This window comes from Anolis carolinensis, chromosome 2 (assembly GCF_035594765.1).
Source record: "Anolis carolinensis isolate JA03-04 chromosome 2, rAnoCar3.1.pri, whole genome shotgun sequence".
Classification (NCBI taxonomy): Eukaryota; Metazoa; Chordata; class Lepidosauria; order Squamata; family Dactyloidae; genus Anolis; species Anolis carolinensis.
In genome coordinates, this window is record NC_085842.1 from 242867079 (window position 1) to 242879675 (window position 12597).

Below are 12597 nucleotides of genomic sequence, written 5' to 3' on the forward strand. Positions count from 1 at the left end.
CATGCAGACACTGCACTTCCCTGGTATGTATGTATCTTGAGAATATCATCATGAAATCTAGAGTAATAAATCAATAAGACAATTGCAACCCCACAGGACAAATCCTGGTTCATTTGGAATCGATCGTGTATTCATCTGTTTCTTTCTCTAGCATCTTATTGCTGGCCGAGAATCAAATGTATCTTTCACCTTGTAAACACAATCAAGAAAATTGCTCCCCAAAACATACATTTGATTTTGTAAGTTTTTTGGAGGAACTAAAGAGTCTGCTTAGTGGAAGTCTATTAGCTCCTTAATGGGTTGTGTTTTTTTAAGCATGCTGCAAGATGGGTGGCAGTAATTCCTTTTGAAAATGGTTAGTCAAGTACCTACTGGCTTGCTAATTAAAATATTCAACTATATTCCAAAATCTGGTTGCTCGATACTTTCTACTACTTCTTAGACTATCTAATGTGGGCGAACCAGCTCCTTTTTTCTAATGGGCCAGTATCATTTTTATATCCATTGTATCTTGCTTTCTAAGGAGAATTCTTTGTCAACTTGCAGCCAATGGTTCATGGACTAGCACCAATCCAGAGACTACCACTTTGAATAGCACTGGTTGAGATCACTATTTCATTCACACTTGGGCATGTAATATGGCAGATGTTCTCATAGTAAACTTCACATAATTTATTTTGTTTTTTCTGTGTGATTGCCACATCAGAGATTTTCACTTCTGCCGAAGTAGTCCTGTACCTACCTCCTTAGTTGTAAATATTGCTAAATTCATTAGGGTTTACTTCCAGAGAGAATAGGAATTTAGCCAAAGTGTACATCCCAGTTTTATACTGAAGTCTCTGTTCCATAGTAGGTAAATCTTTGGCCATCCAACAGTTAATGTACTACTGTTCTCATCATGACTCACCATTGACTAGAGTGGCTAGGACTGATGGGAACTGGAGTTCAACAACATATAGGTGGCCATGGGTGCCCACTATTCACATTTCATAACTATTGGACAGAGTAAGAGGCCAGGAAGTATAAAACATTGTCCAACTGTACATGATTAGCATTCAAATCACATTGTTTGTCAATGATATGTGGAATGATGTTCATGAGTCATTATCCCACCTAAATGTGATATTTAGATTTACTTGGTGCACAATTTCTCATATTTATGCTCTAACACCCATGTATAACAAGGCAGGTCAATGTATAATATTGGAATCTTTTTGTATGGAAGTACAGAAGCAAGGTTGTGGAAACTGAACAGGTTTTTTCATTTATTTAGAGAAAGCACAAATTTAAATGTCTTAGTTATAAAATTCTCTGTCTGCAGCATCAGGGAAGGAAATATTCTGTGGCATATAGAAGTTCAGGATGGCCAGCAATGAAAAAAGGATGACCATCATTCCAACCCAGCACTGAAGCAATCTGTATTCATTGAATAAGAATCTTTATCATATTTCCAGGTATAGCCCATAAATTTTATTTTTCATAGAATGTGGAAAAACACATCACCTTACTATAGATCTTAGGATCCCCCAGTGGCAAAATGAGTTAAACCCTTGTGCCGGCAGGACTTCTGACCGACAGGTTGGCAGTTCAAATTCGAGACCAGGTGAGCTCCCTCTGTCAGCTCCAGCTCCACATGCAGGGACATGAGAGAAGCCTCCCACAGGATGGTAAACCACCAAACATCTGGGTGTCCCCTGGGCAATATCCTTGCAGACAGCCGATTTTCCAGAAGCGACTTGTAATTACTCAAGTTGTTCTTGACATGCAAAAAAACTATAGATCTTGCATTCATGAAGGGAGAAGTTGGAAGGAAAACTGTTTTGCTGTAAGAGTGATTCACTAAACTGTAGCAAGCTGGCCCTACTAAGTAAAAGTAAAGGTTTCCCCTTGGCATTAAGTGTAATCATGTCCTACTCTGGGGGTGGTGCTCATCTCCATTTCTAAGCCGAAGAACCGGCGTTGTCCGTAGAGACCTCCAAGGTCATGTAGTCAACATGACTGCATGGAGTGCCATTACCTCTCCACCGAAGCGATACCTATTGATCTACTCACATTTGCATGTTTTTGAACTGCTAGGTTGGCAGAAGCTCGGGCTAACAATGGGAGCTCACTCCATTCGAACCACCGACCTTCCAGTCAGCAAGTTCTGCAGCTTAGCTGTTTAACCCGCTGCGCCACCGCAGTCCCTTTTGGCCCTACTACCATTAGGCAAAGTGAGGCAACTGCCTTTGAAAACATATGGTGGAAAGCAGTACGAACAGTCCCCTAGGTGTTGCTCCTGAGGTTTGTAGTTTAGTTAGGTCCAAGAGCTCTGTGGCTGAGAGTTTTAAATACTCCTCCCTAAACTGCTAATCTTAGGATTCCACAAGATGTCACCACAGCAGTTAAAGTGGATATAGTGCCATAACAGTGTCTTAGATATTGTGAAGGAAAGTGGGAATTAAAGCCCCTGCCCACCCCTAAAAAACAGTTGTATTTGCAAAACAATTAAATATATTTATTTGCATATGAAAAACATGCATATTTATGTACATTTTAAAATCACCATTTACATCCCAAATTCTTTATACAAAATTGTAATGAGATACAGCGGTGGACATTCATTTTGCAGAAGACTTGGCAGTGATTGTTACACTGGAAACAATGGAAACAGCCAATTCACAATTTTTAGGGGGATTTGTAGTTAAAATATAGTATTAGCTATACTGGAATAAGTTGATGTCAGTGAAACCAGTCAAAATCTTGTCCTGCTTTATTTAAAAATAAATCCCAGCAAAATCAGGGAAACTTCTTCCAAATACATCTGGGATCAGAATATGAAGCCTCTTGCCTCCTAATCTCAAACATGTTTAAACAAAAATAGAGTTCCACTGAATGCACAGGGATTTATTTCCTAATATGGTTTTAATCATAAGTGCAAATACAGTGCCTTGAGTCTTTTGAAAATTATCTTATCTTATTGAGAAACATTGGTCACCATTGAAGTTGGCCGCTTAAGGATCGATTCAACAGAAAATGACAAGGGTTCATTTGTTGTCAATTTTGTCACAACTTGCTTAGTTCCCAAGAAGTCTTTTGCATATCTATCAATGGTGAACTTGTATTTCTGGTTCTCTTTGATGGTATTCTCTTTGTATTTCTTGGATGCCTCATCAAATGTCATTTTCAACTCTGGTCCAGATCGGTTGCATAGTGTCTTCTGGAATAATGAATGAAAGGGACTATATTTGGACTGTCCTGCAGAAGGTAGAGACTGCACTTGCTGCTTAGCAGTTTCTTTGCTAACCTTGCTGAGGGGATGTTCTTGAGGAACCAGGTGATCCTTGTCAGAGATCTGTGAGAATGTCCTTTTAGGGGGTGAGAAGGCTGATCGCTCACGGCTCTCCTGAGGAATATGTTGAAGTTCATTTGGAGCTGGCTGTAATTCTCGAACATGAGGAAGCAAGAATGAGTTCTCATTCTTCGAGAGTATCACATCATGTTCAGGGTTTGGACAATCCTGGCCTTGTGAAGCCTTAGGATCCCAGGTTGCCCCAGGTTTGAGGGACTGGACTGTGGTGGCATTCAGAAGACACTGCTGGTACAGAAGGGCATCATTGATGGGGGCACACTTTGGCCATACCAGGAACCGTGAGGGCAAAGGGTATTGTCTGTAGGTGGTGGCCACACTCACATTCGATGAGATGAGTTCCATGTTCCCTGAACCTGAATACTGCATAGTCAGATCTAGGCAAGTTGGCAGGAAGCCACAGAAGTCCTTATTTGATGTCTCAACCTGGTTTGGACCAAAGGAAGTTTTGTAGGGGTTGTATTCTGTCCCATGTACCATGCGGTTAGGCAGGAAAAAGGCAGCAGCCTGAGTGGCTTCCAACATTTCTCTTTCTTTGTACTCCCTCTCAAGCATGATGTTCTCCAGCTCCTTGTCAGCAAAAGCCCGCCTTTTTCTCATTCTGTCGCTCACAGGAGCTGGCAAGGATGAATTCCCAGTGAGGTAAGGATCAGCTGGGATGGGGCGGTAACCTGAAAAACAAACATGAATTTGTCACTTGAACAATGGGTTAATGTGTAAAAATGAAACACTAAAGTGCTCAGAAAGCTACCTGTGCAAAGAACCCTGTACCTACTAAATCAATGTTTCTCAATCTCTGAGTCTCCAGGTGTTTTGACCTACAACTCCCAGAAATCCCAGCCAGCTTACCAGCTGTTAGGATTTCTGGAAGTTGAAGGCCAAAACATGGGGACCCACAGTTTGAGAACCACTGCACTACATGGTTGATGATGTGCTCAATTTGCAATAAGTATTTTTATGCAAATAGCATTTCAAAGCACACACAATCCTTTCAAATCCTTATCAATAGGTTACTTCAGACACGGTGCATATGAAGGGGCAAAAATAGAACTTGCTCTTTTTTCAATGTTTTCTAACTCCCAAAATACAACTTGCAAACATTTTTCCATCATAAGATATATTATTATGAACCAGCTTTCAACAGGTTCATAATATAATAGGAGGTTTCATACTGACCTTCTGTCAATGTACAGGAGGTGCAGAAGTGATCCATACTATTTGTTTCCCCCATGATTGTTTTTAATCATGACTACAACCACACTATTAAATATGTTACAATCTCATGAGGTAGAGTTTTACATTTCCTTTTTAGTATATTGATTTCTGTTTCCTCATTGAAGCAGTTGTAATATCATTTCCAAAGATATCTGTACCTATAGCTGGTGCATTTCTATTAGATGACTTGCTATGTACACAAACATGGTAGGAAAAAGTCCAAGGAGTACTAGAAGAAAAGAGAAAGAAAGTTAAGACAAATCAGGTAAAGGAATGTGAGATTTTTTTCTTTTTTGGAGGTAAGATTCTGGAGATAGTGTGAATATTAGACTGAGAGATACGGAGTTACAGAGAGAAAGAGAGAGAGAAAGAATGTATTGTTTTGTATGCCTGGATTTCTATCATATACACCCTTATCTGTCAGAAAAACTCAAGCTAGGTTCAATAAAGTTTACTTTCCAAGAAGTGTGTGGAATCTCATATTATTTTCGTTTGTTCTCCCTAAGTGTCTTGGTTACTTCTACACATATGATATTCAGAAAAAGATGATATCTCAATATAAGAAAAGGTCAGGATGATCCTTTCAGATCACTGTAACTGGCTTTGATCTATTTTTAAAAAACATAATGTATTGGGCAAAACACAACAGGTCTGCAATAAATATTCATGTCTATTTGTTCTGGCTAAGAAGCACACTGCATTCACACTGCATTCACTTATTATTAATTTATTTATTTCATTTATAGACCACTTTTCTCACCCCAGGGGGACTAAAAGCGGTGCACAATATTCCACAAGATTCAATGCCTCACATCCATATAAACATATTAAAACGTCCATAAAATAAATCATTAAAAACTATATAAACCATCAGCATAACAATAAAACATTAAAGCGTTAAGCGTTAAAACATTTAAACACTGCATCGATTCCATTATTTTCTTTACTGCTAGTGCATAAATTCTACAATGTAAACACACTTAGATTTGTATTGTCGAAGGCTTTCACAGCCGGAATCACTAGAAGGCTTTCACAGCCGGAATCACTGGGTTGCTGTGAGTTTTCCGGGCTGTATGGCCATATTCCAGAAGCATTCTCTCCTGACGTTTCTCCCACATCTATGGCAGACATCCTCAGAGGTTATGAGGTATTTTGGAAAACTAAGCAAGGGAGGTTTATATATCTGTGGAAGGTCCAGGATTCTTTCCTCCCCAAGCATACAAGGCTTGTTCCTTGTGGGTTGTTGTGAGTTTTCCGGACTGTCTGGCCATGTTCCAGAAGCATTCTCTCCTGATGTTTTGTCCACATCCATGGCAGGCATCCTCAGAGGTCACAACCCTTAGATTTACTTATGTAAATACCTGGTGGAAGACTGATATCCACCAGGATTTTATTCCAGGACCCCATGGATATCAAAATCTGTGGACGCTCATGTCCCATTATATACAGTACTAGCTGTGCCCGGCCACGCGTTGCTGTGGCAAAGTGGTGGTGGTATCGGTTAAAACTTGTTGTGGAATTTTTATTTGACGTTATTTGTATTTTTTTAAATTAATTTTATTGTCACTTATCTTTTTTATTTATTATATTTTATTATTTTGTTGTATTATTTTTAGTCATTTTGTTATAGTATTTTATTGTATTAATTATTTTAGTGTTTTTTATAATTTTTTATTGTATTATTTGTATTTATTTTTTATCATTATTTTATTAACACTGGGCTGAGTGGGTTGCTAGGAGACCAAGTGGGCGGAGCTTAGCCTTCTAACTGGCAGCAATTGGATAAAAACAATTATTCCTCTCCCTCTAATTAGGAATTTATTTTTCTTTTCTTTTTGTTGTATCAACCTAGAGGCATGGATGAGGGGTTGTGATGTCAATTTTCGAGGTTGTGGGGTGTTTACTTTTGTTGTTTTGTCCGCTGCCGTGATGCCATTACTCTTTTATATATATAGATTGTAGTAAAATGGGGCCCCTTATATAACATGGCAAAATCAAGGTTTGCTTTTGGGATTTCTAAAAATAATTCCAAACTATGCATATTTTAATCTGTGAAAACAGAATCCATGGAAATAGGGGGTTGGCTGTGTTGTGTTGTGGCCCATTAGCATCTACAACTGGGCTTGTTTGTCCAGCTTCCTACAATCTGTTATCATCAATGCAATCCAAAGATGTGAGCCTGCAAGGCATTTCACTTCAATAACAATTATAGCAACAAATAATCATATACAGAAGAATCAACAACTTCAAGTGCTAGAGTGCATTACCTTCCAAGATGCTTTTAGCCAGCAAACTCGGTGTCCGGACATGCCTTTGGTACACTGTCTTGCGTTCAAAGTTGGCTTGTTTCCCAGTAAGTCCTTTCTTATCCTGGCAAATAATAACAATAACAATGTCTATGGACCATAATAAATATTGTTGTTGTTGTATAATAATAATAACCAACAAAGGGAGGGGGCAGGGGAAACTTCAGATTTCTTTCTCTGATGAATTCTCTCCTGTCATATAATCTTTAAAATCACAAACTCCGTCAGTTCTGAGCACATTACTGGAGGGTAAGTTAGACTGATTGTTAATGCAATTCCTCCTAAGTCAATGTTTAGGGGGCCAAAGGAGTCATGCTGTGACATGGCTTGACATCTTGGCCTTAGAGCACCCTGGAAGGGGCTTAACTTTCCATTATTTGGACACAAATGGGTTTGCCAGTGTTAAGCAATAGGCAGCCAAGTAATTTTTAGTAGAAATGTCTAAGTTCTAAATAGAAATTAGTCCTCAGGAATTAAACACGCAACTGTAGCCTGAAAACTCCCCCTAAGCCAAAAAGGAATGCTTAGTTGTGTATTTCGTTTCCCTCAGAAACCAAAAATAGTTGAATGCAACTTTGTCTGGAACATAAGTGATTTGGCATATTATCAAACTACTGAGAAAATGGAGACAGTATAATATGCCTTGTTTTTGTTGTTGTTGTTGTCATTGTGAGTCTTCAGGTCATTTTTTACTAACAACAAAGCTATCAAAGGGTTTTCTTTGCAAGATTGGTTTAGAGGAGGGTTTGCCTTTGCCTTCCTCTGAAACTGACAGAGTGTGACATAAGCAGTGGATTTTCATGACTGAGCAGGGATTTAAACCCTGGTCTCCTGATTTGCAATCTAATGCTCAGACCACTGCATTTTGGAAAGGCTAAATTGCATTTTCGGTTCTGTCATCACTCATTTATTAAATAAACTGCTAAAGGCAGCCTTAACATTCCTCATAATGCTATTTGCTCAAGCAAAGTTGTCTGAAACGTTGTCTGAAAGGATTGAATGAAAGATGGCATGGATTACCTCAAAGCGTTGTTAGGGGATTTGAGAGACGAATCTAGACTGAAAGAAATCTCCCAAAATGGAGCTAATTTCAACCCTAACTTTGTTCAGTCTCATTTGACAACACAAAAATGTTAAACCAGATTCTGTACAAACATCAAGCACTCAATATATGATGTAAAGATAAGTAATGTAAAGATGGAAAATACAATGAGGTCATTTCAATGCAGCAATATTTGCTTGGACTTGAAGAATATTTTGAAGAATATATTTGAAGAATAAGCCGCCCTGAGTCCCCTGTTGGGTGAGAAGGGCGGGATATAAATATTGTAATAAATAAATTGTAATAAATAAATAAAGTTTTAGAACAGCGTTTCTCAACCTGGGGGTCGGGACCCCTGGGGGGTCATGAGAGGGGTTTCAGAGGGCTGCCGAAAACCATCAAAAGCACATATTTCTGATGGCGTTAGGAGCCCAAAACCCTCTGGTATTTTCTGTTGGTCATCGGGGTTCTTTGTGGGAAGTTTGGCCCAATTCTATCGTTGGTGGGGTTCAAGGGGCTCTTTGATTGTAGGTGAACTATAAATCTCAGCAACTACAACTCCCAAATGTCAATGTCTATTTTCCCCGAACTCCACCAGTGTTCACATTTGGCATACTGAGTATTTGTGCCAAGATTGGTCCAGATCCATCACTGCTTGAGTCCACAGTGCTCTCTGTATGAAGGAGACCTACAACTCCCAAACTCAAGGTCAGTGCCCACCAAACCCTTCCAGTATGTTCTGTTGGTTGTGGGAGTTCTGTGTGCCAAGTTTGGTTCAATTGTTGATGGAGTTCAGATTACTCTTTGATTGTAGGTGAACTGTAAATCCCAGCAACTACAACTCCCAAATGAGAAAATCAATCCCCCCCTCCTCAAGCTCACCAGTATTCAAATCTGGGTGTATTGGGTATTTGTGCCAAATTGGGTCCAGTGAAAGAAAATACATCCTGTGTATCAGATATTTACATTATGATTCATAACAGTAGCAAAATTAGAGTTATGAAAAAGCAACGAATTGGGGTCACCACAACATGAGGAACTGTATTAAGGGGTTGCAGCATTAGGAAGGCTGAGAATCACTGTTTTAGAAGCTTTGGTGCGTTGGCAGATTTGCAAGGAAGGAGGTGTTCTTCACAGAGGAAGGATGGAGAAATGGTGATGTATGCATGAGGATGAATGCATGTACATGCGTGTGAATGCTGAGTCAAAATAATGTAAACCCCCCTTTTTGTTTGAAACTGGCATTTGAATCCTTGAGGAGCATATTGATTTGGATTTGTAATTTTATGTCTGTTTTTAATAGAATCATTTTGGGTCTGTCTTATGATGTTGTTTATTATGTTTACTATGTTTACTTTGATGTATGGTGGTGGGGGGGTTGACAATTGAATGTGTTTTATGTTCGTGTTGGAAACGGCCCTGAGTCCTCTCAAGGAGATGGCACAGTATATAAATAAAGTTTTGTTATTTTTATTTTTATTTGGGAGCCCCCGGTGGCGCAGCGTGTTAAAGCGCTGAGCTGCTGAATTTGTGGACCAAAAGGTCAGGCGTTCGAATCTAGGGAGCGGAGTGAGCGCTCACTGTTAGCTCAGCTTCTGCCAACCTAGCAGTTCAAAAACATGCAAATATGAGTAGATCAATAGGGGAAGGTAACAGTGCTCCATGCAGTCATGCCGGCCACATGACCTTGGAGGTGTCTACGGACAACGCCGGCTCTTCGGCTTAGAAATGTAGATGAACACCGACCCCCAGAGTTGAACGCAACTGGACTAATGTCAGCGGGAAAACCTTTACCTTTAGCCAATGGAATTGCTATGGGATCCAGTAAAGTTACATAGAATCTGTATGCCTGCATGTAAAAGTTCTGTAAAGGTTCTGCTACCCTCCCACAGTGGAAATGGCAATCAAAGTATGCATGGCGCCTCACCTCGGTGGCCTGCTGCCTCCGGAGGGCCACCTGGGCGGCCATGACGCGCTGCCTCTCCACCACCAGCAGGCAGTTGGCACACTGGCAGTCCCTCCAGCGGCAGAAGCGCTTGTGGCCCTTCAGGCAGGAGACCACGCCGTGGTTGCGGCATCGTGCGCACTTGGGCGTCCGGCTCAGCTTCCGCGGCTGCGGCTCCAACGCGGGGCCCTCGGTAGCGGAGGTGGGAGCCCTCGGCGGCTCCGGGGGGAGCATAGGGCGCCGCAGAGCCTCGCCCTCCTCGTCGTCCTCCTCCTCCTCTCCATCATCTTCTTCTTCTTCGTCCACATCCTCCTCCTCTTCCTCCAACTCCTCCTCCTCCAACCTGGCTGCCTTCGGCTGCGCGACCTCGTCCTCCAGGCTCTCCACGTCGATCTCCCAGGCCTCCCCGCCCCGAGGAAGGCGCTGCTGCCCTTCAGCCATGGCTCAGTCCCAGAAGAAGCCTCCACCGCTGCTTGGCTCAGGGCTGCAAGAGAAGGAGAAGGAGAAGACAAGGAGAAAGGGAGAGAGAGAGAGTACACCCGTGGTTAGTTGGGCGCGCCACAAACCACATGCTTTTCCGACACTGAGGGTGCATCTCTACACCGTACGAATGAATGCAGTTTTGCACTTCAACTGACACGTCACCATGTTAAGGAATCCTGGGATTTGCAGGACCGTCTTTTAGAGAGGAGTGCTGGGTGTCTCACCTAACTACAACTCTCCATTATCCCATAGCATTGAGCCATGCTGGGTTAATACTACAGTGTAGATGCACTCATAAGCGTCCTGGAAAAGTGCTGTCGAAGGCTTTCAGGGCCGGAATCACTGGGCTGTTGTGAGTTTTCCGGGCTGTACGGCCATGTTCCAGAAGCGTTCTCTCCTGACGTTTCGCCCACATCTATGGCAGGCATCCTCGGAGGTTGTGAGGGTATACTAAAAACTAGACAAGGAAGGTTCATCTATCTGTGAAATGTTCAGGTTGGGAGAAAAAAACTCTTTTGTCTGTTGGAGGTAAGTGGGAATGTTTCCATTGGCCACCTTGATTAGCATTGAATAGCCTGGCAGCTTCAAGGCCTGGCTGCTTCCTGCCTGGGGGATCCTTTGATGGGAGGTGTTAGCTGGCCCTGATTGTTTCTTGTCTGGAATTCCCGTTTTCGTTCTTTATTTACTGTCCTGATTTTGGGGTTTTTTTAATACTGATAGCCAGATTTTGTTCATTTTCATGGTTTCCTCCTTTCTGTTGAAATTGTCCACATGCTTGTGGATTACAGTGGCTTCTCTGTATAGTCTGACAGGTTGGTTACCAGTATTATAATCTGGCTGACAGTATTTAAAAAAACTCTAAAATCAGGACAATAAATAAAGAACAACACTCAGAAGACAGGGAAATTCTAGACAAGGAACGATCAGGGACAGCTAATCACCTCCTAACAAAGGATTCTCTCAGGCGGGAAGCAGCCAGGCTTTGAAACTTCAAGGCTATTCAATACTAATCAACTGGCCAATTGAAATATTCACACCTTCCTCCAACAGACAAAAGTTCTTTCTCCCACCCTGAACATTCCACAGATATATAAACGCCAAAAGCCTAGTTTCCAACACTTCACAACCTCTGAGGATGCCTGCCATGGATGTGGGCAAAACGTCAGGAGAGAATGTTTCTGGAACATGATCATACTTGAACGCCCAGGCATGAGAGATATCAAGCCTTCGGGTACATACATCTACGTGTAGAATAAATGCAGTTTGACACCATTTCAACTGCCATAGCTCAGTGTTTTAGGGTCCTTGGCTTCGCATTAGGAAGTCTTTAGCCATCTCTCGCCCAAGAGAGTGCTGCTGCCAATTCTCTCACACCAGAAGCGACTTGCAGTATGTTTTCAAATCACTTCTATAGGATTAAAAAAAGTTCAAGAGGTGTCAAACTGCATCGATACTACAGTGTAGATGCAGCCAAATGCGGAGCCCCGGCCAGAGTTTATTGTACCTTCCCTGCACCAGGGTATTTGGGCAACAGAGTGGAAAAATCCTATTCCATCCCTTCCTTGGCAATGATTTCTCTGTGTAGCCGAATGGACTGATGTATCCCTACCCAGTGCTTTGGGGACATTATATTATGTAACACGATTTTTGTTCCTGGGTTATAAATGTCATTTCCTAATTGGTTCTATATAAAAACATGGGAAAGTTTATTAAACTGCAACAGCTTTGTTTTTGCGAGACATCCTGCAGCACATTGTTGCTTTATTTTTTTCAATTAAAACACGATTTTCAAACCAGGAATGGGATTTTTTTTCCAAATGTGTTGCATAGTGTTATCATCTTTATCTCTATTTTATACAACTGAGCTATCAAGAAAAACAACCACCATGTCAGACTACACAGAGAAGAGGGGAAAAGAAAAGGGAATTGTGGTCGTTGAAGTCCAAAACACCTGGAGGGCCCAAGTTTGCCCATGCCTGGACTAGACTAGTTGTTGTTGTTTATTCGTTCAATCGCTTCCCACGCTTTGTGACTTCATGGACCAGTCCACGCCAGAGCTCCTTGTCGGCCGTCGCCGCCCCCAGCTCCCTCAAGGTCAAGCCAGTCACTTCAAGGATACCATCCATCCATCTTGCCCTTGGTCGGCCCCTCTTCCCTTTTCCTTCAATTTTCCCCAGCAGACTCTGGAGAACAAGGTTTAAATCGCAACTCAGCCATGGCTTCCCACTTTGGGGGAGTCACATTCTCTCAGCTTCAG

General features: G+C 41.7%; 1 protein-coding gene across 2 annotated transcripts in view; it reads right to left on the reverse strand.

Annotated features, from left to right (window-relative positions):
- Positions 1 to 1238: 1238 nt before the first annotated feature.
- The window catches only part of dmrt2 (doublesex and mab-3 related transcription factor 2), a 13836-nt gene continuing 2477 nt past the window's right edge, over positions 1239 to 12597 (reverse strand). Inside the window, exons 2-4 of one of the 2 annotated variants that reach the window (XM_008103322.3) lie at positions 9840 to 10341; positions 6832 to 6934; positions 1239 to 4020 (exon numbers count right to left, since the gene is read on the reverse strand). In XM_008103322.3, coding sequence (XP_008101529.2) covers positions 2957 to 4020; positions 6832 to 6934; positions 9840 to 10298 — 1626 coding nt within the window. In that variant the 5' untranslated portion in view covers positions 10299 to 10341 and the 3' untranslated portion in view covers positions 1239 to 2956. Of the gene's footprint in view, positions 4021 to 4722; positions 4782 to 6831; positions 6935 to 9839; positions 10342 to 12597 lie in introns of those variants that run through there. The other variant, XM_062971961.1, reaches the window with a different exon arrangement.